The sequence below is a fragment of the Prinia subflava genome, chromosome 18, assembly GCF_021018805.1.
Source record: "Prinia subflava isolate CZ2003 ecotype Zambia chromosome 18, Cam_Psub_1.2, whole genome shotgun sequence".
NCBI lineage: Eukaryota > Metazoa > Chordata > Aves > Passeriformes > Cisticolidae > Prinia > Prinia subflava.
Window position 1 is genome coordinate 2,153,386 of NC_086264.1, and position 24,770 is coordinate 2,178,155.

At 51.9% G+C, this 24,770-nt stretch overlaps 3 protein-coding genes across 4 annotated transcripts; all 3 read left to right on the plus strand.

The window, feature by feature from the left end:
* The first annotated feature begins 153 nt into the window (after positions 1 to 153).
* On the plus strand, positions 154 to 8,736 carry PPP2CB (protein phosphatase 2 catalytic subunit beta). The gene is made up of 7 exons (XM_063415017.1): positions 154 to 407; positions 4,787 to 4,996; positions 5,214 to 5,387; positions 5,611 to 5,700; positions 6,314 to 6,475; positions 7,297 to 7,415; positions 7,949 to 8,736. Exons 1-7 carry the CDS (start codon positions 306 to 308, stop codon positions 8,019 to 8,021), a joined length of 930 nt encoding a protein of 309 aa, XP_063271087.1. The 5' UTR covers positions 154 to 305; the 3' UTR covers positions 8,022 to 8,736.
* Positions 8,737 to 8,791: 55 nt separating this feature from the next.
* Positions 8,792 to 13,490, plus strand: GSR (glutathione-disulfide reductase). Its single transcript, XM_063415016.1, has 13 exons — positions 8,792 to 8,950; positions 9,732 to 9,758; positions 10,028 to 10,116; positions 10,581 to 10,650; positions 10,815 to 10,962; positions 11,067 to 11,121; positions 11,199 to 11,298; positions 11,701 to 11,787; positions 11,985 to 12,146; positions 12,362 to 12,473; positions 12,556 to 12,687; positions 12,877 to 13,010; positions 13,178 to 13,490. Exons 1-13 carry the CDS (start codon positions 8,822 to 8,824, stop codon positions 13,325 to 13,327), a joined length of 1,395 nt encoding a protein of 464 aa, XP_063271086.1. The 5' UTR covers positions 8,792 to 8,821; the 3' UTR covers positions 13,328 to 13,490.
* Positions 13,491 to 19,396: 5,906 nt separating this feature from the next.
* On the plus strand, positions 19,397 to 24,573 carry NPFFR2 (neuropeptide FF receptor 2). Of its 2 annotated transcripts, XM_063415093.1 has the most exons (5): positions 19,397 to 19,449; positions 20,648 to 20,734; positions 22,298 to 22,638; positions 22,929 to 23,028; positions 23,451 to 24,573. In XM_063415093.1, exons 3-5 carry the CDS (start codon positions 22,323 to 22,325, stop codon positions 24,274 to 24,276), a joined length of 1,242 nt encoding a protein of 413 aa, XP_063271163.1. In that variant the 5' UTR covers positions 19,397 to 19,449; positions 20,648 to 20,734; positions 22,298 to 22,322; the 3' UTR covers positions 24,277 to 24,573. The 2 variants fall into 2 exon arrangements, with proteins under 2 accessions (XP_063271163.1, XP_063271162.1); XM_063415092.1 differs by lacking the exon at positions 19,397 to 19,449 and having other exon boundaries at positions 19,506 to 20,734.
* Positions 24,574 to 24,770: the final 197 nt, after the last annotated feature.

The window sequence follows — 24,770 nt, forward strand, 5'->3', positions numbered from 1 at the left end:
AGGGGAGCGGGGGCGGGGGGCGGGGCACGGGAGGGGCGGAGCTTCTGGAGGCGGGGCCCGAGGGGAGGGGCGGGGCCCCGAGGGGAGGGGCGGGGCTCTGAGGCAGACTCGGCGCGCCGGAAGCGTCGGCGCGCGCCTGACGCGTTTGTGGGCGTGGCCGGAAGTGCGCAGCATCCGCGGCAGGTGGGGGGCGCCGCCATTACGCGGAGCGGAGCAGACCCGAGCGGGCCGCGCGTCCCCGGCCGCCGCCGCCGGCACCCACAGGCGGGCCCGGGCCTCGGGGGGCCCGCCCGGCCCCCCCCGCCATGGAGGAGAAGGGCTTCGCGAAGGAGCTGGACCAGTGGATCGAGCAGCTGAACGAGTGCCGGCAGCTGAGCGAGAACCAGGTCCGCAGCCTCTGCGAGAAGGTGAGTGCGGGCCCGGACGTTGGGGTGGTGCCTGTGGTATATCCGGCGTTGGGAGACGGGGTGGCGGCCGGGGGGATCTCGGGCATTGAGAGGCGGGGTGGTGCCCGTGGAATACCGGGCGTGGGGAGGGCGGGGTGGCGCCTGTGGGATATCGAGTTTGGGGACACAGGGACGCGGCTGCTGGGGAATCGGGCACTGCGAGAGCGGGTGGTGCTTGTGGGGTATTTGGCATTGGGAGAGCGGCCGGTGCCCGTGGGGTTTGGGAGAGCAGGATGGTGCCTGTGGGATATCCGGCATTGGATGACTGGGGTGGTTTCTGTGAGATTGGCATGGGGTGACCGGGCTGCGGCCTCAGAAGGATCCGGCACTGCGAGGCCGGGCTGGTGTCTGGGGGTATCCCACGTCCCGGTGTCCTACACAACATGGAGGAGCCACATGCTGGAAAATCAGCCCCAAGTCGGTGAGGAGACCCTCTGACTTTCAGGGTGGGATCTCGGGAAGCAGACGGGGCAGAGGTGAGACACGAACAGGCTCACAGCCTGCTCAGGGGGACCAAAATAGAAAGAGAAATTGTCGGATAAAGGACACTGTCTGCTATTTTGGACTGTCGTTTGGATAGGCCTTGGCAAAAGCCTGCTTGGATTTGTTTAGCAGAGACTGGCAAGAGCCTTTTTTTCCCATCTGGAGAAAGCTCCTTAGACTCGTGCTGGGTGTTGTCTGAGCAGTCCAATAGCTCTTTGTGGACGTTCCCTCAACGCTGCAGTCTGTGACAAGGGAGAATTTTCCTTGGCACATTCTTCCAGCAGTGATCCTGGCATCTCCCTAACCCCCACACAGCTTCTGTGTTCTTCTCCCCTTTTCATTTTTTAATCCCATGCTGGGGCTATCCCTTAGTTTTGTGACTCTTTCTCGAGAGCTCCATCAGTTTTGAGGGAGCTGTGGCTGTTTGGGGAGCTGGAGTTGTGGCTGCTGTGACTGAATACACAGGAAATGGGGAGAAGCTGGGTAGGGAAGCTCAGCTGCAGGTGGGGATGGTGTTTGTCCTTCGGGAGGCAGGTGACAGGTCCGTGTGTCATCTGTCACAGCACCTCGTTCTTCCGGGCTGCTGGGAACTGGTGGAAACGACTGGGGCACGAAGGAAACACTGTGCCCTGCACTGACTTGGCTTGTTTAAGTTTTGGGGAGTGGTTTTGTCACCCAGGAGAGGAGCTTACAAAAACCTCTGGGTGTGCAGCCCTGCTACAAAGCTGGTTTAGTTGGTTTCCTTGAAATTATATTTGAAGAAATCCTTTTCTCCAGAACTCTTTCTAGCACTCCTGTTTTTGGGGCTGATTTCAAAGAGGCCCAGCACAGTAGTACCTTTTGCTTCAGGTTTCAGTTTGTGAAAGAGCTCAGTACTAAAACAAAAAATCAATATGAAGTGGGGAAAAGAATCCAACCCAGCAAAATCCCAGGGTTATCTGTATGGGTCATTCTTGGTTTCAAGTACTGGCATAGTGGATGGTGACGAGGGAAGGATTGGACACAATGAAAGCTGCCTAGTGATTCTGCACTCTTTAAAGCAGTTGAGATTTGCACCTGTGAAGGTGCCATTCTGCCCTTACCTGCCCGGTGACACCATCCTTAGACAGCTGATCAGCCCCACGTGGTTCATGCAGATGATGGAGGTGCTGTTTCTCAATGTGGTAATGGTGTTCCCATTCTGTTGGTGTTTGAAATGAAAATCAGCTCAAATCCTGCAGAAATTCAGAGGCTGATAGAAGGATTAATTCTGAATCACTGCTGGAGCTTGCACGTTTGGGGTACAGGTGAGGGAGCTGAGAGCTGTCCTGCTTAATCCAGGCAAGAGGGTTTTTCAGGAAGATGATGAATTGGGCTATGAAAGAAGGCAAGGAAAAGGCTGTCTCCTGAATCAAACAAGCAGCCACCCATGACCATCCCTCTCCTTGTAGCTTCCCTTTCCTCTCCTTGTTCTTTGGAGGTGTAAGAGGGGACACAGTCCTGTTGCAGAAATTCCCAGTGTTGTGTTGTGTCGTGGACGGAATGTTTTATTCCTCTGTGATGCCCATCCTGGGGGGTGCTGGTTCAGATTCCTCTGGGAGCACCTGGGCACCTTGGCAGAGGCTCTGGAGTGTCCTGAAGGGTGAGACAGCTCCATCCCTCGGCCCCCATCTCACTTGGCTGCTTCTCATTCCAGCCAAGCTCCCTAAGGTTTAATATCCTCAGCCCCCTTGTTGGTACGGTAGTTTGGTCTGTGGCAATTGCTGGGATGAAGGTTCAGGTGGCTTTTGATTCCAAACTCCATGCCTGACTTCAGATTCCCAGAGAATGAGCCTGTACAGGCAGCCCGAGGTGGGAGAATGGATCTTCCAGAGGGAGAGGAGTTTCTCCTCTCTCCAAGGCTCTTCGGAAGCACACAAGCAGTTGAGGTGATGGACAAGCTCACAGCCAGCAAACAGGCTGCTTTTCAAAGGCTCTCTGAGCACAGACATGGCAACCACTGCTTTGGTTTATTAGATACAAGGCAGGTTTATTTAATAAAAACACCTAAAAGCTGCTGCTTTTTATCCTGACCTGGATATGGTTTTCATCCAGCGCAAGTGGGACAGATGCACAGGAAGCTGATAGCATTAGTCACTGTTTTCTGCAACAAAGGTAGCTAAATTTTGACTTTTAAGTCATAGTTATTTATTTGCCTCCTGGATTAAGTAAGTGCTGATGATGCCAGGCAGCCTGCTTGCATCAGAGGTTTTTATTTTTGCTTTGTAATAGTGCTTTTTATTTTAAGTCATTTGATTTCAGTGTTCACACTGCAGGCAGATGCACTGGTTAGTCACTGCTTTTCTGGGGTGTTTTTGTTGATGCTGAAGATTTTGAAAGTCTTGTTCTGCATTAGAAAACCATCACGTGAGGCCAAACTGGGACTCCTGAGCCTGATGTAAACCAGCTCTGCAGAGTTAAAATGACAGACTGGCTCTGTCCACGTGCATGGATGTGTGTCCACAGGGTGAGCTAAAATGGGCTGCAGGGGAACAGCTGGTTGGCAGCGTAAGGAGCTGCTCCTCGTCACCTGCCAGCTTCTCCTTCCGCATCAGGGGAAACTTCTGGATTCTCCTAGCACCACCGCTTCAGTTCGTGGGCTGCCCCCCTTCCTGGGGAGATTTAAAGTGAGGGTGTTTGCCCTGTTCCTGTGGAAAAGGAGCCCTGCTGAGCTCCAGCTTGGAACAAACCCCTGCCTGTTGCTTTGTGCAACAGTCAGAACACACGGAGCAGCTGTTTTGTGGGTTTATATTTGTCTCTCCCAGAGGGTGGAAACTCTCAGAAGGCGCTATAAATGCTTTTGGAGATGTGTGAGCAGAATTTGAGTGCTACTACTGCTCTCAAATACAACATGTTCAGCCGTTCCCAGCCATGCTAGAAGTGCAAGGCAGAGCCTGTGTCGTCAAGTCCATGGGCAGGATGTGACTTCAAGGATCCCTCAGGTTAGGTTATGTGCAGAGGGCATGCTGGATGCAGTCCAAACTGCTTGGGGTTTAGTTAATCCTTCCAAATACATGTTTTTCCTAAAAGAGGCAAGGCAGCAAACATTGGAATGGGAACACAGGCATCCTCAGGAAGGCTGCAGAGGGTACCCTTGGGAAGCAGGTCCCTTCTGGCAGCACAGGATGAGCCTTAGCTCATCCTGAGCTAAGGGATATGGCAGGGAATACCCAGATCATCACCTGCTGGTGATTGCTCAGTGTTGGTGATCTTCCAGCCCTTTTGTTTGGATCAGATGGAGCCGTCCCGTGGGTGTTCCCTGTGCCTCAGATGCGCCTGGAGCGCTGATCAGCATCACTCAGTGAGCTGGAGGCAGCACAACAAACCTGGCATTTGATAAGGATAATAAGGTGGTGCAGATAGGCTACATTGCATGGCTGTAATTAGCAGAGGAACTGCTGGGTGTGGAAGGAGGGATGACTAAATCCAGGGATGGCATCCCTCCATCTGTGGTTGTTCTGTTGCCAGCTGGGTACAGCCAGGGAAGCTGGTTCTGGCTCCGTGTGTTCCCATTGCCTCAGTCTTGGCTTTCCAGTTGTGTGTGACTTGCCCGTAGAAGTTGCTAAACTGTTGTGCTTGGAACAGGATTGGAATTCTGGCAGGGAAAATGTGCCCTGGGCAAGGGAATCTGGCCTTGCTGTAGTAAACCTGCTCATCTCCGTGCACTGGGATTTGGGAAACACCCCTTGTCTGTGCTCACCCACCGCACTGTTTTTCCAGTGGTCAGCTTGAGCAGTGGGGGTCAAACTGTGTTTGCAGTGGGGAATGCAGCAGAATAACATCACCTGCTTCTGGAGGAGCTTCTGACCTTTTTGTCCTAAACGTGCTTTCCTTGCCAGGCCAAGGAAATCCTAACAAAAGAATCAAATGTGCAAGAGGTACGCTGCCCCGTCACCGTCTGCGGGGATGTCCACGGGCAGTTCCACGACCTTATGGAACTCTTCAGGATTGGAGGGAAGTCTCCAGACACAAACTACCTGTTCATGGGAGACTACGTGGACAGAGGCTATTACTCGGTGGAGACGGTGACTCTCCTGGTGGCGTTGAAGGTACAGCTTGGGAGATTTGGGGTAAAACCCAGGAGTTGGGAACCGTTTTCTCTGGAACAGTTTTCTCCTCCTGGCGATGCTGCCGTTGTCTGGAGCGTAACGGGTGTAAATCGATCATGTCAGAGGCACGTGCTGGGAACAGAGCCTTGGCTGCTGTTTGTGCTGCTCCTCTGCCCTTCCTTTGGTGCCCGTGCTGAGCACACGCTCTCTCCCCCAGGTGCGGTACCCAGAGCGCATCACGATACTGAGGGGCAACCACGAGAGCCGGCAGATCACACAGGTCTACGGCTTCTACGACGAGTGCCTGCGCAAGTACGGCAACGCCAACGTCTGGAAGTACTTCACAGACCTGTTTGATTACCTTCCACTCACAGCTCTAGTAGACGGCCAGGTGAGTCTGGGATGAGGAAGAACCCCTCTTCCTTAGATTTCTGCAGGCTGTGTTGTCTGACATCCACAGGAACAGCCCCAGACAGGCTCCTTTAACTTGTGATCCGAGGGCGAGGTGGCCGGAGTTGTGAACGAGTGTTACCAGAGTTAAACCCAGCTGGTTTGGAGATCATTCTTCCCTTAACAATATGACTTAATGCATTGCTGTTTTCTTTCTGGAACAGATATTCTGCCTCCATGGTGGCCTCTCTCCATCCATAGATACACTGGATCATATCAGGGCTCTGGACCGCCTGCAGGAAGTTCCACACGAGGTAATAGGAAAGGAAATGCTTCAGAAAGTTAAATACCTGCTGGTGGAAAATGAAGATGTTTCATCGCATTGCAGTCCATTTGAACACGTGGCTACACTATATTATGGCCTTTCCAGGAGCTAGAGCAGATGAGCATTTGGGCAAAACACACATAAGTCAGTGTGCTTTGATTACAGCAGCCTACATAAGGAGAGCTGTGGGGGTTTCACAGTTGTTTTCCCCAGAACCGTGGGATTTTTGGGCTTTCAGTTGACTCAAAGAACAGGATTTGGCAGAGGAGGGTGTTTACTATCTTCAGCCTCATCACTTGTGTGGTTGTGAACTGACAACCACCATGTGAAGCCATCCTTCCTCCCCAGCCAGCCCAGCCTCCTGTGGTGTTTCACCTTGTTAGAGCTTCTTGGGGCGTGCAGTCTGGACTGAAAAACCACGCTTGGAGCTCCCGGGGCAGCTGCAAGTTGTGCTGGGAGGGGTTTGGGCTCGCAGATGTGTGTTCAGTAAACTCCTCACGTGCCTTGCACTGAGAAGGACGTGCTGGCAGTCTCGCTGCTACAAATAAAAAGTGTTTATCATCTTGCCAGTGATGTAACCAAGAACTCTCAACCTTTCCAAGGGTCCGATGTGTGATCTGTTGTGGTCGGATCCGGATGACCGTGGTGGCTGGGGCATTTCTCCACGTGGTGCTGGCTACACCTTTGGGCAGGATATTTCCGAAACCTTCAACCACGCCAATGGTCTTACACTGGTCTCCCGCGCTCACCAGCTGGTCATGGAGGTAGGGCAAGCACTCTGCTAGCCAGGGCTAACAGAACAGGGCCCATGGGGGTCTCCTATGGGACACCTTCCACTCACAGGGTTGTTGACACCTAAATCTTACACAGGTCAGTACCAAAGAGATGCTTTAGTCATGTGAAAACAACAACAAAAAGATCCGTGCATTGACCTGCAGCCTGTCTGAGGGGATGTTCTGCCCTTTCCAAGCGGATTTCCCCCTCCAAGTAAATTGCCAAAGGGGCTGTGTCACACCCCGTTTGTGGCAAGAATAATCTTAGATGCTGGCTGGGCTCTTGTTTTGACTGCCACTGTGTCCGACAGCCCCACAGTGCTCAGCAGTCAGAGGCGATGGGGATTATGCCATTCTTAGCTGTTCTGGGATGGCTATTCTGGGATGTCTTACTGGAAAAATGCCAGGTGGGTCAATGGAGCAGATGCATTTTTTAATCTAGTGCAGGTAGATCCCTTAAGCAGAACCGTGTGTGAGAAGTCACTGGCATCCAGCAGGCAAATTGTCACTTGTGGTGGAGGAAAGCTGAAAAGGCATCCCTAAAAATCCCAAGGCTTTTTAGTGGTACAGTCCATAATTTAGAAGAGAGGAGTGGATGATCTCCTGTAGGCTGCTTGAAGGTGCTTTTGCCAGGTACCTGGTGCTGCTTCTTGTGGTAAAGCACGTATTTTGAAATGAAACTAAGTCAGTTGGAAATACTTCAAGAAGTCTCCAGTTTCACAAGTGCCTTTGAGAGTTTCTGGCCAAAAGAGGAACTTTGGACGGGCTGAGGTTTAACAGAGACCTTTTGTTTTTCTCTCTCTCCCTGGCAGGGTTATAACTGGTGCCACGACCGGAATGTGGTTACCATCTTCAGTGCCCCCAATTACTGCTACCGCTGTGGGAACCAGGCTGCTATCATGGAACTAGATGACACTTTAAAATATTCCTTGTGAGTATCCTGGCTTGGGCTGGGCTCTTTTTCTAACCGTGCTGTGAGGAATGGCTGATCATTCCCAAAGGGGTTCTTCCATGAAAAGCCAGCTCAGACCACTCTGGAATTAACGTGTGCTCTGCCTTAAAAGAAGTGATGAGTTAAGTTCCTAAAAGCTCCTCTTCCCGCCTGTCTGGAGAGGTGGAGCTTTTGGACTGCAATCTCTTTACTGCCTAAGCTTGATGGAGAGAGTGAAAACACATGGATTTATGTGTTTGTTTTCATCTTTGGTGACACTGAGCTTTGTAAGATGGGGGAGAGAGTCTGAATTGTGCTTTCAGCTGCTCTCATGAGAAGGCAGTGACAGGCTGCTGGGTCACTCTGATGAGTTTTAACTCCCATGAATTCTTGTTTTGGGGCTTGGAATGTTTTATGTGGAAGCAGCTGGGGTGAGTAGAGTGCTAGCAGCAGGAGAAGGAGCCTGATGCTTATCGTGGCACTGGAAAATGGCTTGTGGAGGAGGGTAAGTGATCTCCTTTTCTTTCCTGCAGCCTCCAGTTTGACCCAGCACCTCGTCGTGGAGAGCCTCATGTTACCCGTCGTACCCCAGACTACTTCCTATAAACCTCTCCCAACCTTTGTAGAAGGAAGTACACCTGGCATTTTAAAAAAGCAACAATATTTACACGTTTCTGTAAGAAATCAGGGTTCGTCTCAACTCAAATCCCCATCATGGACCAAAATGTGCCATACAGAGGACGAAGAGCATTTAGCACAACTTGAGACTGAATTCCTTACGACACTCTCTCTCTCCCATGCCCATCAGCCCAAAAGTCAGTTTGCCTGCTGTATTTGTAGTCATTGTTTTCCTTCTGGACTGTTCAGAGAGGAAAAGGTAACTCTTTAACAACACTTCATCTCCTCTGACGCTTCTTTGTACATTTTTAGTTCTAGTGTTTAACTGGCATGAATTAGAGTTTGTTTTCCAGAGAAGTGCACACTAACTTCATCCCTCACCACTTTTTATTTTATTGGAAAGACCGCTCAACTTAACTGGAGAAAGGAAGTGATTCCTCCAACGCTTGGGAGTACGTTGTCATAACCCAGATAAAAGCGTTCCCTTTTTAGCTCTATTCCCGTTCTGTGCTGATCCTGCCCCCCCTTTTTTTTTTTCTTTTTTGTTTGATTGGGATTTTTTGTTTTGTTTTGTTTTGGGATATTTTGTTTATTTGTTTTCTCTTTTGTTATCCCCCCCTTCCCCTCTGTATATTTGTCCTGGAAGTGCTTGCAATCCTCCTCGCTGTACCCGAACCAATAAACTCGCCGTTGTCAGCCCCAAGGCGTGGTGTTGTGCGGGGCCGGGCGGGGCCGGGGCCGGGGGCGGGCCCGGGGCGGGGCGGCGGGGCCAGACCGAGCCTGGAGCGATGGCGGCGGCCGCTTACGAGCTGCTGGTGCTGGGCGGCGGCTCCGGGGGCCTGGCGGGGGCCCGGCGGGCGGCCGAGCTCGGCGTCCGGGTCGCGCTGGTGGAGCCGCGGCGCCTCGGCGGCACCTGCGTGAGAACCCCGCGGGAGGGCCCGAACCGGGGCGGGGAGGGACGGGGCAGGGGACGAGCGACGCGGGGCCGGTGCCCCCGCGCTGCCGCCCACGAGCCGGGGTTGGTGGCGGAGCCGCCGGGGAGGGTCGCGGTGCGGGAAGTCGGAAGGAAGGAATCGCGTTCCCCGGTGTCCGGGCGTTGTGCAAGGACCTGCCTTGTCAGGCTGAAGCAGGACGGATCCCAGTCCCTCATCTCCACCAGCTTCTTCCCGGCTATTTCCAAGCCGTTTTCAGGCAGGTGGCAGGATGCCGGTGGATCCTGGGTCTGTGTAGCACAACTGCAAGGTGGTAAAGGAGAACTCAAGAGCATGGTGAGCTGGTAACAAGCCAAAAAACAAACTGGTTCCTCAGACAAGCCAGGAACAGGCTCTAGTTTTATGCCCTAAGAACATTCTTCTGGAAAAATTAAATATTTCCAGAAGTGCAGGTGAGAGATGACAAACACCTTTCTCTAGTAAATAATTTTTAGAGTATCAATGGAAAAAAGCGTTGTGTTTGAAGGCTTCGCCTTCCATAGTCTCATTCAAGGAAGTAAGTGAAGGAAAACGGACAAACCGCAAGACCTTGAGCCTCCCGATGCGGTTACACCCCTCCTTCACGGTTCTCAGGAACCCGTAATCCTGCCTTTGTTTCCCTGAGCAGAGGGCTGAGATCAGTGCCAGCCTGATGCGGGGTGCTCTCTGGAGCACTGCCTTTGGAAAACTGGGCCTTGGTGCTGACACTTGCTCTTACTTCCCCCAGGTCAATGTTGGGTGCGTGCCAAAGAAGGTAAGGCTGTTCCGCCTCCGGCTCTGGTGGCACTGCCAGGGGCAGGGATTGGGTCTGGAGTGGGCGCCTGCCAAATCCTAGGGAGTGCTGGCACAGGGTGTGGGGAGGAAGCAGGGGCTTGGGGGGTCTTGGGCCACCGGGATGCCATTGGGTGGGCACTCCTGTGGCCCATGGGTGCTCGGGCAAAGGAGAAGAATTGGGAAGCCTGGCAGGGGTTTTCCCAGAATCAAGGCAGTCTTCCTGAGCCAACCTGAAGTTTGTGTGCGCAGGTGATGTGGAACACGGCAGTCCATGCGGAGTTCATCCACGATCACGCTGACTATGGCTTTGAAACATCAGGTGTCAAGTTCAACTGGAGGTGAGAATGGAAAGGGCCAGAGGCAAACCAGCATCTTCCAGTGAGTGTCCCATGGGGAGCAGCCCATTGTCCACTTCAAAGGGGTCCCTGCCTCCTTCCAGGCTCCCGTGGGTTGTGCAGGGCTGGTTACAGGGCCAGGGTTGGCACCGTGCTTTGGAGAACAGGGTGCCAAGCTGGCTGTGGGGAGAGACTCTGGAGAAGTCAAACGCAGGGAAATCTTGCTTTGGTGGGGAAAGGGTCAGAGGGAGCCGTTTTATTTTGTGGTGTGGCTGCCACGTGCCAGAGGGGTTGAGTTCACAGAATCACGGAATCATTAAAGTTGGAAAAGATCTCTGAGATCATCGAGTCTAACCTTTGACTGACCACCAGCTTGTGAACTGGACCATGGCACTGAGTGCCAGGTTCTTCCTGAGCTCTGGGAGGTTCCTCTGCTGGCAGTGACAATATTCCCTGCTGTGTTCCAGGACCATCAAGGAGAAGCGTGACGCGTACGTGCGGCGCCTCAATGACATCTATGAGAACAATGTTAAGAAGGTGAGCATGGGATGTGTTTATCCTTCAATCTGAGTGGCAAAAGTGATGGACTTCTGGCCACTTTTCCAGCCTTAATGGCTGTCCTCCAGCTGTGGAAGCCCTGGTTGCATTAGCTGTCTCCTGCACCTCATTCTGCTGTTAACCCCATAACTGTTACCCCTCAGGCTCACATTGACATAATCCGGGGCTATGGCAAGTTCACCGCTGGTCCCGAGCCAACCATCGAAGTGGATGGGAAAAAGTACACGGCTCCTCACATCCTTATCGCCACGGGCGGGCGCCCGGCCGTCCCTTCCGACAGCGAAATTCCTGGTGAGTCTGATGGAATTCCCCAGGCTGCCAGGCTGCCAAAGCCAAGCAGGCTCTGGAGGGGAAGGGGGGCAGGTGAAGGGTGCGAAAGGGTCTCTGCTTTGCAGGTGCCAGTCTGGGAATGACCAGTGACGGCTTCTTCGACCTGGAGGAGCTGCCCAGGTACAGTGGGATTCCTCCCCCACAGCCACCAGCACCGGCCCCGGGTGCCTGCAGACGGCATCGCCGCTTCTCCGCAGGCGCAGCGTCATCGTCGGGGCCGGCTACATCGCGGTGGAGATCGCGGGGATCCTCTCCACGCTGGGCTCCAAGGCATCCCTGCTCATCCGCCATGACCAGGTACTGCCACCGCCTGTCCCCAGCTGCACTCCCCGCCCGGCTGCCACATCCCAGCCCGCCGGGGTTTCCTGGCTGTCGGTTCCTGGTAAGGGAGGGTCTGAGCTGGCACGGGAGCAGCGATGCAGCAGATGGTGGCATGGGAGCCATGGAGAGCCTGGGGGGCCGTGTTTTAGCAGCAGCGTGTCACCACATCCCTTCCCTTGAGCTTTATTTCAAGTCACGACTTGAAAAGAGGAAGAAAGGAGAAGAAAATAATCGAGAAACAAACAGAGAAGTTTGTTAACCAGAAGCACCGGCAACCTCTTGGGTTCCAGGAGCAGGGAAATGCTGGTGGAGGGGCTGCCAGGTGGTGCCTTTACTTGCAGACCCTTATCTGACAGGGTTGGGGGCATCTTTGCCTAGGTCCTGCGAACCTTTGACTCCCTGATCAGCTCAAACTGCACCCAGGAGCTGGAGAACACCGGGGTGGATGTCTGGAAGCACACACAGGTGAGAAAGTACAGAGCAGCCCTGCGGCTTGTCCCATCCCTTCTGCAGAGGCAGGGCTGGGGGAGAGCTGCCTTTTTGGGTGCTGCTTGCTGAGCGATGGTTTTGACGACCCCCCTTGCTTCTGCAGCATGGCTGCCATCACTTGTTGCAAGGCCAAAGCTCTCTGCACCTTCCCTTGCTGCCCTTGTTCCCCTTAGGTCAAGGGGGTCACCAAGTCTGCGTGTGGGCTGCTGGATGTGACGGTGACCTCGGCGGTGCCCGGCCACAAGCCGGTGGAGGGGGTGATCCGGGACGTGGACTGCCTGCTGTGGGCCGTGGGGCGGCACCCCAACTCCGAGGGGCTGTGCCTGGACCAAGTGGTGAGATGGGGCGCCTCCATCCGTGCTGGGGGGATGCCCACGGGTCACTGGGTGTCCCACAGGTACTTGGGGTTCCCTTGGGTCTCCAGAGCCTGTCACAGGATGGTGTTCCCACGACTTGCCCCCACCTGGGAACGCTGTGGCCACCAGCACAGGTGCCCCGTGGGCCATCCCATCCCTCCTGGAGCATATGTGGCTGCTGTTTCCCATGGCAGGGCGTGCAGGTGGACCCCAAGGGCCACGTGGTTGTGGATGAGTACCAGAACACCACCAGGAGAGGGATCTATGCCATCGGGGATGTCTGTGGGAAAGCCCTCCTCACCCCAGGTACTGCAGCCGTGCCCCGTTCCCTGCACAGCCCCTGGGTGCCACGGCATGCCGTGGCTCAGGCTCCCTGTCCCTCCCACAGTGGCCATCGCAGCTGGCAGGAAGCTGGCCCACAGGCTCTTTGAGGGCAAGCAGGACTCCCGGCTGGACTACGAGAACATCCCCACGGTTGTTTTCAGCCACCCGCCCATTGGCACCGTGGGGCTCACCGAAGGTGGGCACAGGCGGGGCATGGACGGGGTGAACGGGCTGGGGACACTGGCTCAGAGCTTGCTGCTTTGTTGCTCGAGATGTTTTGATCTCCAGCAAGTGAGCCTTGACAAAAGGAGAGGGGGCTTTGAGTCTCCTTTTTAAATGCCCTGTGTGCATCCCTCTGAGCCCTGTGCCGTGGCTTCTGCTACAGAGGAGGCCGTGGCCATACATGGGAAGGACAACGTGAAGATCTACAACACATCCTTCACTCCCTTGTACCACGCTGTCACCCAGAGGAAGGTGAAGTGTGTCATGAAGCTGGTGTGCACTGGCAAGGAGGAGAAGGTGAGTGCAGGTCCCCGGGGGGCACAGCTGGGGGGTGGAGGGGACCACGGCTGGCTGTCCCCTTGTCCCCTTGTGGTCAGCTCCTGGGCTGGGTATCCAGCTCCCCCAGCACCAGGAGTTCGCCCTGGACTCTGGGTCCCACCCAGCCTCTCACTTCTTCTCCAAAGGTGGTGGGATTGCACATGCAAGGCCTGGGCTGTGACGAAATGCTGCAGGGCTTTGCTGTGGCCATCAAAATGGGGGCCACCAAGGCTGACCTGGACAACACGGTTGCCATTCACCCCACTTCTGCCGAGGAGCTGGTGACACTGCGCTGAGGCCGCGGGCACGGACACCCCGGGCATGGCGGCTGCAGCTGCGAAAAAATGTTCCATGTGTTTTCCAAAGTGCCTTACTGCTGGGTGGGTGCATGGAGGGGGTGTGAAACGTTGGTGTGGTTTGCTCTGGAGTGGGAAGTAAACACCCTGATGCTGGCGAGTCTTTGCCTGTTGCTCTCTGGTGCCTGTGTCCCGCTGTGCCCAATGTGGAGGGTGCTGGCCTGGTCCATGGATGTGGTTTGGGAGAGGGCTGGCAGTGGCCAGGCTCCTCCTCTGCAATCCCTGGGGCTGGGCAGGAAGCAGCAGAGAGGGGCAGGATAGCGGGGTCCTTGGAGCATTCATGGGTGCTGGAGTATCCTGGATAGACTCCCTCTTTACCTCATGTCCCAACACCACTGGCTCTCCAGCCTGTCCTGACATCACACTTGAGGCTCCAAGGGGGAGTCCAGGCTGGGGGTTCAGGGACCAAATTCCCTGTTTCCAGCCCCATTTCCAGCAGTTGGAAGCTCCAAAGCTGGCTGAGAAAGCAGAGGCCCGAGCTGTGTGGGGTTTGGGGATCAGAATGGGGCACCCCACGTTGCGCCTGGGCCAGGCACCTTCATGTCCTGCAAACAGGGACTGAGGCCTGTGTTGGGGAGCACCAGGCTCATTTGGCCAGTTTTGGGGTCCTGTAATAAATAAACCGGGCATTTTCTTTGGCTCAGAAAAGGAGACCAAGTCCTGCATGGTTGGCACGTGGAACCAGCCCCACCCGGCAGTCCCAGGGCTGTGACACAGACTCCAGTGCTGCAGTGCAAAAGGAGGCTCAGACAGGCAGTTCGAGGCTTTGATCAGAGCCACACACGGGCACTTGGGGGCTCAGGGCAGACCCCACACTGGGGGGAGGCCCGGCAGGGTGGGAGGGAGGCAGCCCCAGGCTGCGGGGCCGGCTCAAGTGCGCGGGGTGGGACCGGGGACATTCGAGGACATTTGGGCTCGGGAGTCGCTCCCTCAGGCGGCGGGAGGAGCTGCAGGGCCCCGGCTCCTGTCCTCTGCCCCCTCATGCCTCTCTATCACCCAGAGGCTCTTTACAAGGAAAAAAACAGGAATTATGCCATGGACAAATGCATTTACAGCAGAACTGGACATACCTGGGCAATGTGACCGGTCCATGGAAGTCAAACCGGTGACCATCCAGGGGGATTCTAAGTCGGATACTTGCAGATTTAATTTCCCAGAAATTCGGATTTTTTTGGCACCTCTTGCTTATATGCTCTCCTATTGGAAAAGGTCAATTAATCTTTTTAATGACCAGATTACCCAGTGTAGGGAAAACCAACCAGCATTCCCTGAACACTTCCATCACTTTCGAATCCACCCGTAATCAGAGGCCGATGGACAGCAGCCTGCCCTGAGCACGCTCCCAGCTGGGACTGGGTGACCCTTGAGGTCCCTCCCAGCCAAACCCGTTCTGGGGTTCATGATGGGCCTGTGATCTCTCCCCGCATTTATTTTGCACCGTGTCCTTCTTTCTGCTCGCAGCAGATGGCGCCGCCGGCCTTTAAAAGAGTTGGAAGTGTCCGGGAACACGGATCAGCCCTGCCGCTCACTAAACTGGTTTTTAAAACGAACAAGACAATATTCTGCAATAATCTGTGATGGAGAGTCAGTGTGGGGTTCCGCGGGCTATGGGGGAGGCAGAAAGCGATTCCCTGCAAATCTTGATTCCCTGCAAATCTCAATTCCCTGCATTGTGGATATTCTGCTGCTTACATGAATAACACCTCTCCATCTGAAACCTTTTGGATTCCAAAGTGAATTTGCCACTTTTTCGGCTTCCAGGCTGAGGGAATGTGAATATGGGACAGTGACAGGGAGGCGGAGAACTGCAGCAGAGTGTGTGTGTGCAGGGGGAGCTGGAGTAGGAATTTTAGACAAAACCCCCTTACCTGGATGCAGGGCCTTCAGGATCCTCTCCTGGTCAGGGTTTCTCTATCTCTGCCTTTTTAGTGCATCAGGCTCTGGGGCCCCCAACATCCTGGGATTTTGGGATTCCATCTGCTGCATCACATGTGGCAAACTGCCCTTACCACAATGTTTGTGCATGGCTGGAGCTCCTTAGCCTCCATTTACAGCACATGATGATTCCATACGGAGTTGTTATAATTCCACACTGGGTTATGCTGGAAAACAATTTGTTGGTTAAATTCATATTGGGATAATTGTTTGTTCTCTCAAATTTAAATTATTTATTAAAGGATTAATTTTTAAACTATTCCAGGAATAAAAAGGGCAGTGTAAAAATTAGAGAATTTATTATTATTAAAGAATAACTCCTACACCCATCAAATCATTAAGCTTGTTCTCCTACAGTCTGTCCTTGGGATGCTGTTTTTCTTTCCAGAAAAACTTTATGCAGAGGCAGGTACGGCAAAACCTGCCATTTCAGCTACAAGAGCCGCCTGGTTTCCCCTGGGCCACAGAGACTGTTTTTTTTTTTTTTCCCCAAGTTCCCGATGTAAAAGCCGGAATTTCCCGGGAGCCTGGATCTAAATGCTGGAGCTCAGCAGGCAGGAGCAGAGTCCGGGAGATGCCTCTGGGCTGGGAGCACTCCCACACCGGGGAATCTGGACTGGAGGGGAGGTGTCGGGGGTGGCCCCTGCAGAGGTGACTGTGAATCCCGACCCTGGCAATGAGCTTCGCAAGGCAAAGGGGTGCCTCAAACCCAGCGGAGCAGGGAGGCTCTCCAGTGGAACATACCCGAGAAACTCTTCCAACCAGGCACCCCCCAAGCCGGCGGCGGCTGCAGGTGGCAGCCCTCGAGCTTGGCGCCTGGCTTTGGGCTGGGCTCTGCACTCCCTCCTTCCTCCGGTCCCTCCTCCCTGCCTGAGGCAGGAGCTGCGGGGGCTCCGGGAGCTCTCTCCGCTGCTGCCTGCGCGGATCCAGCGGCTGCGGCGGAGCTCCCGTAAGCGGGGTACCCCGGGGATGGGCTGGGGGCTGCCATTGGCTGGGGCTGGGCTGTTCCTGCCTCGGGGCCGGAGCTGGGAGCTGAGGGAATGCTGCAGGAGCTTTGCCAGCAACAGGTCTGCCTGTGTGGGAGCTGGAATGCTGCTTCCACCGCCCGGAGCTGCCCTGATTTACCGGGGGGCACAACACTGCCTGCACGGGCATCCTGGTGATGCCGGGGACCTGCGTGCTGGGAACAGCCCTCCCTGGGCTGCCGGAGCTTGGGACGGAGCAAGGCTGGAGCACGGAGCAGTTCCTGCACTGCAGGAGCACGGAGGTGGCAGCAGGTGCCCTCTGGCTTTGGGGTTCCAGAGCTGAGGGATGCACACAGCCCCCACCAGCACCTGTGCTGCAGCTGCTGCTGGGAGGGCAAATCCACCTGGGCTTGGGAGCTGGACCACTCTGCCGAGCTCCAGGATTGGGAAAAGATGAACCTGGGGCTGTTCGGTTTTCCCTCAGTGACTAAGATAAGTTCACATCATTTTATTTTGTTGTTCCGTCAGTAGCAGGTACCTCCAGTAGGAGAAAACTATCTGGAGCTTGAAGTACCTCATGTTAGCCTTTAAATCTGAACCACCCCAGGGGCTGCAAAGTATAAAATGCAGTGAGATCTGTTTGGGGTGTTTTGCTGGAAAAAGGGGGATTGAGTGTAACTCTGAGCAAAGGAGGAGCATTTTCTGAGGCTGGCAGGTAGGTACCTGTAAGATGGCACCTCATCCCAAAAGAATGGATCCGTGCTGCTGGTTTTTTTCTAAATGAAAATTCTAGCAAGGAAAACTTACATCCAGTCCTTGCTGTTTGGAGAGCTGTGGGTTGCCACTGTCATTTACTGAACACAATTGGCTTCAACTGGAGTCAAACCAAGGTTTCCAAGGTAACCTCTCAGCGTGTCAAATTCCTGACATCAGTCAGAGGCACCTATCCATGTTATCCAGGTAAGGCTTAGAATTTGGTGTTAATTAAAATCAAGTCACTGAGGCAGCAGTAAATGGAAATCCAAGAGCACCAAAAGGATTCAAATCCTTAGAGCAGGTCACAGAAATCAATGAGTACTTAAAGTCCCTGTATGGGTGTGGATGATGATACAAAAAGGAACAGAAGTTAGGAGGGTACAGGCAGAGTTCAGCCCTTTCACAACCATTATCTTTCTGGAGAGGTGACACTGCATTTAAACCTCTGCTGTCACCTTCACAGACAGTTCTCCTCCTGTGCAGCCTGCACAGTTATTTAAGACTAAAGGTGTCGCCTCTGGGCAAATCCAACCCTGGATGTTGGATTTGTGTTAAGGATCCAACCCCATCGTGCTGCACAGGCACTCACCTGTTCTGCCCTTGGGCCAGCCAGGCTGCTCTGCCTGATTTCTTGTGAGGATTCATATCCAGTATTCCGCAGCCCAGCAACTCGGCTGAGGGGTGAAACGCTGTTTGTTGTAACAAGCTCTAAGAAATGATGCCCCGTGTGACCAGGTCATGGGCTGTTTGCTCTCATGCCTGTGTCATAGAGGGCAAAAGTGATGAAAACCAAACACTTCTATGGCTCTTGCTCATTTTTCACTCGGCGCAGAAACATCACCTGGTGCAAAGAACCGTTGTGATGTGCTCTGTGCCCTGGAATTGGTTTGGTTTTCTTCTGGCCATTCACTTTGCAGCGACTACAGGATCCTCTGTGTCCCCCATTTTGCAGGGGACATAAACTGCCTGCTGGCAGTGCTGTCCCCTGTCCCTGGTGAATCAGCCCTCACTGGCTGATGAACTCCTAAAACACTTCTTTTGTTTGCCAGTTCTATCTTCCACTGGCACTATCTCATGATTGTCCCACTTTTCAGGAGTGTTTTTTTCACCCCTTTCTACCTGTGCCTCAATTACTCTGCTCAGTTTCAGTGCCCCAAATGATGGGGCTGTCAGGGAGTGACTCATGAGCAGAGGCTGAATTGAAAGGTGCAATTTAGGAGGCTCGTCTCTCATTAGTGGGAAATTTAGTGCTGCCAAGAGCCCGGCAGGAATCATTGATTTTGCTGCTCTTGCAGACTAAACCCCAACACTCACTGCTAAACGCTGCTGGAGCAACACTTCAGGGAAAAAGCTGCAACCAGCCCAGATATTTTGTGGGGTCTCTGCCCGGTTTCCAGTGATGGATGGGAAACTGCTGCTTGGGGACTGGATCCCGGGAGAACTTCAGTAATTCCCTACTGAAAGCTTTCAAAACAGGGTCTTGCTTCCAAGGTAAGGCAGCTAAAATCTTATTGCTTGCCAGGCTTCTCAATAAAGTGGTGGCATAAGTGTGCCTGGGTGTGGAAATGTTACTTTAACCTCATTTCAGGGAACAGTTGGCTGAGATTTTAGTTAAAATTCAAAGCAGCCTGTGACACATCAAATAGAAAAAAAAATTATATTCAGAAGCTTAAAGGTTGACTGAGCATGAAGCAAAAAAAGAAAAAAAAATATGATGACGAGGAATAGGTAAGCAGCCTTGGCTCTAATGAAGCAGTGTGGAAATTATATATATATATGCTCATACATATATATATATAAAACCCCATATTATTTAAATATATATATAAACATATATATATATATATATATATATATATATATATATATATACACAGAACCATAACAAACTTGTTGTGAATGCCTCACCTGCCATTTGCATCTCCTGATTTACATTTGTGATTTGCCTTTGGAGTGAAATGCTGTCTATTCCCAGCTCAAGTGGATGAGTAATCTGCATCTAAGTCTTGTGTTTATTACAGTCATCCTGCTGATAGCCTTGTTCTGCATCATTTGAAGTTTGGGATCTTTTAAAAAGAAATACCTTGACAAACTATTTTCTTTGGCCCCAGCTCAGACTATGCAGATAAATGGCTCTGAGGGGAGGATAAGCAGTTTAAACCCATTGAGAGGAGATCTGTGTGCAGCTCCGAGATTGGCACATCTCCCTGGGATTGCCCATTTCAAAAGGGGAAATTTGCTTCTCAAGGTGCACTTGCTTTTCTTTATGAAAGCAAATGCCAGTAAGAAAAAACTATTTGATTGCAACTGCCTATTTTTTAGGGTGTGTTTTCTTCCACAGCTCCTTTCTCCCAGCTGAAAACCTGCTGGGATATCCGGGCTTATTTGGAGATAAACTACTCTGAGGTATGTAATACAAAATATCATGGATATAATGATGGATGAAAGAGTTAAATACTTGAAGAGTAAGTTCTATTATCTTAATTCACAAACACCCCCAGAGTCTGTGCGTGGCAGCTCAAGCCCTGCATGACCCAGAGCAGACACTCCTGCACCACTCCCTGTGCCGTGCCCCTGGGAAATCTCTCTTGTTGTGTCATCGCTGAGCTCAGGACAAGGGAAGAACAATTTTTTTGGCACTTACCACATTAAATGTTCTTTATGTACAAGAACATGCTCCTGCTCTTCTTCCAGTCTCTAAAGTTTCCCTATTTTAGTTTCACCCTCAGAGGATTCTGTGAGGGTATTTCACACATAAAAATCAAGATGACAAAGCCAGCAGGTTGTACACAGGGGTGATGCAGTGGTGGCTGCTCCGGGGGATTTCTTCCACGTGCCCAACATAAAAATAATTGCACCACATCATAATGATTTTGAACTGCTACTTTAACAATGGAAAACTGTATCCAGAGGTACAAGATGGTCCTGCTTGGGCTGTGAGATGTTACAGTGTGTATTTGTCTATGGAGGCTGTGACTTGGATTCCAGCAGGGAATGTTTGGAAACCCAATGTGTGTTGGGGCAGGTTTTCACTCAGGGAACCTCCCACTTTATTCCTCTGCAGATTTCCTCTGGTATATTAAATAAAGAGGGGAGGCCTTGCTCTTATCAAGTTACTACATGGAAGCAAATTACTGTTATTCATCATAACAATTAGGTATTGCATTATTTTTTTCCTTTTCTTAGATGATTTATGTGTCTGTCCTCTGTGCCTCTGTCAATTATTTATCACTGCTTGTTTCAGCCGGCAAGGATGCTGTGAAAACACCAGCTTAATTTCTTCTTCCAGCCAATCCTCCTTCCCCTCAGCTTCAGGATAATAAAAATCCGTGGAGCTTTTCCATTTCCTGTCATCTGCAGTGTTTGTGCAGCCACTTCCCTTTGCCTGCCACAGCAAAATTTCATTAGTGCAACTGGGATAAGACTCAGCTCCAGTTTTGCCTCAAGGCTGTTTACAACTTCTTGTTTACCAGTTATGAACAAAAACTATTCTAGAGATCATTACTGAAGAGATTTGAAGCTGCTGCTTCACAACATGGTGTCAGAAAAAGAGAGAAAACACAAAATATGTATCCAAAATAACAATTATTCCTTCTGCTTTTAGTGTGATAAGGGACAATCTTGTCAAGGAATGACCAAGAACAACTGCCTCAGATCACCAGAGACCCCTTGAAAAGCCAGACTCCAGCAGGTAAGGAAGGAAAGGCACCTCTGCCTGACCTGCTGGGGACAGCACAGGGACAGCTGGGCAGGGGGACTGGGAATGTGCTGGGAGCCAAAAGCCACCTTCCCCCGGGCACAGTGTCTACCTAAAGCAACTCCTCTGGGAAGCAAAAGATTACAGAAAAAAATAGTGAGTAATAGTAATAATAATAATAATAATAATCATAGTAATGTGGGGAAGAGCAGCAAAGGGAGCAACAGTAAGTCTAGGGGAGCAGGAGGAATGCTGGCTTTTAAACAGGGTGAGACAGCATCTCCTGGGATTTATAAAGCGCAACTCCAGGTCTGGGATTAAAGGAACAGTGTGAACTTGTATTGTCAAATATCTGTATTTGCATTCTGCCAGTGTTCCCCATCTTGAGCCCAGGTTTGGGGCCAAGTGCACCAGTGCTGCTTCCTTGAGGGATCAGGAAAATTGGCATTAAAGCACTTCTCACAAGGCTGACTCTGAGCTCTGGCTGGGGAAAGCATTTGGCACATCAGACATTTCAATAAGAGTACTTCCAATACTTTTGAAAGCATGTTGAATAAAAACTAATAAAGATAAACAAGCCTTTCTCCATAAGGACAGCCCCACAGAATGTACAACCATTCCTACACTTGTTCAAACCTACAAGCAGCCAGTTTTTGGTGAGGGATTCCAGGTTTTTGTCTCCCTACCTGGCTTTGCAGGCATTTAATAAGTATGTAAAATAGAGACCCATTAAAATATTGCACTGCTGCTAAACAGGCACAAGAGACCAGAGCATGATGGGTTTTCACTGCTCTGCTTGTTCCAAACCCGAGGCACAGCAGAATAAATACTTATTTTTAAACTGCACTTGCTTCCTGAAAGTAAAGCACTTGCAGAGGCTTTGCTGTTCATGCAAGCTCACCAGGATTTGGATACTTGTGCCTGAATTTAAATTCCATTTCTATTAAGGAGTTTGAAGCATCTTAAAAGCACCTGCACTCAGACTTTAATTTCATGCCTGCTGCCACCAATCAATTTTGCTGCCCTTTTGTTAGGAACACTGTACCCCCTGCTTCTTTAGGCATCCTCATATGGGAGACAAAATATATGTGGGAAAATAGTTTGGAATGTTGCCTCCAAGTCAAGCTACCTGCTTGGAAGTGAACCCAGCTCTCTTGTGGCTCAGCATGTTTCAGACATGGTGTGGTCCCTCTTGATTGCAGACTTGGAGTTATGTAGCTTATGAGCAGGGAATTAAATCAGCCAACTGTACACAAAGCCATCTCATGTTCATGAAATGGGACTGGATTTGGATACATGCAGGCAGAAGGCTTGTGCAGCTTCAGAAAGCTTTAATCCCTGTTTTTCAGTGATGAAATTAGTGACTTTTTTGTGATTGTTGCTCAGCCACCTCACTGCTGCCAGAGTGCACACGAGCTTCACACTTATCTCAGCACACAGTGTACCCAAAGCAGATAACAATGCTAATATAATAACAATAAATAATAATAACATCATCACATTCCTGCAGATCAATTGCAAGCAGACTAAAATGACCTCCTTTCAAATATCTTTTAGGACACATTAGAACACAAGGAAGAAAATGGACACAAACTCTTCATTGGACTGGCCTCAGGTGCTGAATTACAGTGGGACATACAAGTACCTTTACTTGGAAGGAAACGTCTCCTACGTGGACTTCTACCTCCACCAGCCTTCGGTGGCTGCTGTCTTCATCACCTCCTACCTCCTCATCTTCCTCCTCTGCATGGTGGGCAACGGGGGGGTTTGTTTCATCATCCTGTGGAGCAGGCACATGCGCACGGTCACCAACCTGTTCATCCTGAACCTGGCCGTCAGTGACTTGCTGGTGGGAATCTTCTGCATGCCCACCACGCTCCTGGACAACATCATTGCAGGTGGGCTGGGCGCCCGTGGGGAGGGGAGAGCAGGGGGCACACAGGAGAGGGGCTCTGGGGCCACGCTGAGTCACTGCCATTAGAGGCGAGGTCGAGTGGGAGGTGTCCTGCCCATGGCATGGTGTTCCTGGACATGGCTGGAGCTCCATGATCTTTAGGAGGTCCCTTTCAATCTGAACCACTCTGTGAGTTGGTAATTCTTACTCAGGAAATGGAAGATGAGAGCAAATGGTTTCAAGCAGAGTCCTGTGGTGGAATGGCAGCAATTCCAACTGCCTGTTTCCTTCCAGGATGGCCCTTTGGGAGCCTGGTGTGCAAGATGAGCGGGATGGTCCAAGGAATCTCTGTTTCTGCCTCTGTCTTCACTCTGGTTGCTATTGCTGTGGACAGGTAAGACACTGCTGAGTCTGTAACCATCACTCTCATCTCCCCTGACCACACTGAGCCCATTCACTAACCCTCCCAACACCACAGTAAACCAGAGGCATTTTGCTTGTACTGCTGTTAAGCAAAATAAAATGTGGCCAAGTCTAAAGAGCAATTTGCTCCTCCATTGTTATCCCTTAAAGATGGTGGAACTGGGCTATCCTAGCCTGCCTGGAACTGGTTTGTTCCTCAGCCATGAAGCTGGATAGCAGAGGTGTTAATTCCTGCCTTGGTTAAGTGGAGCAGCACAGGGGGAAGCTGATACGGAGGACGAAGAGATGATTCCATCTCTACTCTTTGAAAAACAGGCAATTTAAAATGTGTGTGCTTCCTTGCCTGGGTAACGAAGCATTCCTCAAACGGCTTCCCCGGTGCCCTTGCCACAGGTTCCGGAGCATTGTGCATCCCTTCAAGCAGAGGCTGACCATTCCCACTGCCATGGCCATCCTCGCGGTCATCTGGACGCTGGCCGTGGCCATCATGTGTCCCTCGGCAGTGCTGCTGCAGGTGCAGGAGGAGAAGCATTTCCGGGTGCTCCTGGGCCCCGGCAACGCCACCCGCCCGGTGTTCTGGTGCCGGGAGGAGTGGCCTGAGCCAGGAATGAGGAAGATCTACACGACGGTTCTCTTTGCCAACATCTACCTGGCCCCCCTGTTGCTCATTGTTGTCATGTATGCCAGGATCAGCGTTTCCCTCTCCCACACGGCCGTGCCTGGGGCAGGGAAGCACAGCCAGGAGCAGCAGCACGGCGTGTGCAAGAGGAAACAAAAAGTCATCAAAATGCTCATCATTGTGACTCTGCTTTTCACCCTGTCCTGGCTTCCCCTGTGGACCCTGATGCTGCTCTCGGACTATGCCAGCCTTTCTGACCTCCAGCTGCAGCTCATCAACATCTACATTTATCCCTTTGCTCACTGGCTGGCCTTCTGCAACAGCAGCATCAACCCCATCATCTACGGCTTCTGCAACAAAAACTTCCGGAGGGGCTTCCAGGCCGTCTTCAAGCTCCAGCTCTGCTCCGGGGCTGCCTGTTCCCAGCCTGGCCCCAGCAATGCCATCCTGCCAGGGGCCTGCTGCCGGACACCGCAGGATCGAGCTCCTCAAACAGCTGCGGGGGAGAGGGAGCCAGCTGAGAAAGGAAATCGGGTGAATAAGCAGTGGCATTTGATCATGGGGGATCTCAAAGAGCCCTGCAACAACGGGATGGAGTGAAACGCGCCGTGACTCTGGGAATCTCTCGGAGCAGCTGAAACAGGGTTGCTTGAACCGTATTTGTGGTCACATTTCAGCCTGTGAGTAATCCCTGGTCCTGTGGGATGGTCCCTCTCATGGACTGAAATATTGCAGACACAGCCTGGAACCCACCAGTCCCTGGATTTTCTTGTGGTTGTGCTTCTTGGACACTGTGAATGGCAGCTGGGTCCTGCTCAAATGACAGAATTAAATATTTTCCATCACATTCCATTTATTCGCCTTTGATGTTGTTATTTCAGTCACATCCATTGTTATTGCAGCTAGAGAAGCAAATAGAAATGGAGATTTGAGAAATAAAGGATAAGAAATGGGGCTTGTGGTACTTTTTTTGGGGAATTCAATTTGATGTTGGGGATGTGAGTCACCCAAAAAGACTGAAAATTCTACATGAGCAGGAGAGAAAACATTTGAGAGCCCCTTGGATTAGACAAACCTCAGCAGGTACAAGAGTG

Coding starts and splice junctions, on each gene's coding strand:
- PPP2CB (XM_063415017.1), top strand. CDS start 306: ATGGAGGAGAAGGGCTTCGCGAAGGAGCTGGACCAGTGGATCGAGCAG. Junction 6,476..7,296: donor CTCACCAGCTGGTCATGGAG/GTAGGGCAAGCA, acceptor TCTCCCTGGCAG/GGTTATAACTGGTGCCACGA. Junction 7,416..7,948: donor GACACTTTAAAATATTCCTT/GTGAGTATCCTG, acceptor TCTTTCCTGCAG/CCTCCAGTTTGACCCAGCAC.
- GSR (XM_063415016.1), top strand. CDS start 8,822: ATGGCGGCGGCCGCTTACGAGCTGCTGGTGCTGGGCGGCGGCTCCGGG. Junction 12,147..12,361: donor GGCTGTGCCTGGACCAAGTG/GTGAGATGGGGC, acceptor TTCCCATGGCAG/GGCGTGCAGGTGGACCCCAA. Junction 12,688..12,876: donor CACCGTGGGGCTCACCGAAG/GTGGGCACAGGC, acceptor CTTCTGCTACAG/AGGAGGCCGTGGCCATACAT.
- NPFFR2 (XM_063415093.1), top strand. CDS start 22,323: ATGGACACAAACTCTTCATTGGACTGGCCTCAGGTGCTGAATTACAGT. Junction 22,639..22,928: donor CCTGGACAACATCATTGCAG/GTGGGCTGGGCG, acceptor GTTTCCTTCCAG/GATGGCCCTTTGGGAGCCTG. Junction 23,029..23,450: donor GTTGCTATTGCTGTGGACAG/GTAAGACACTGC, acceptor CCCTTGCCACAG/GTTCCGGAGCATTGTGCATC.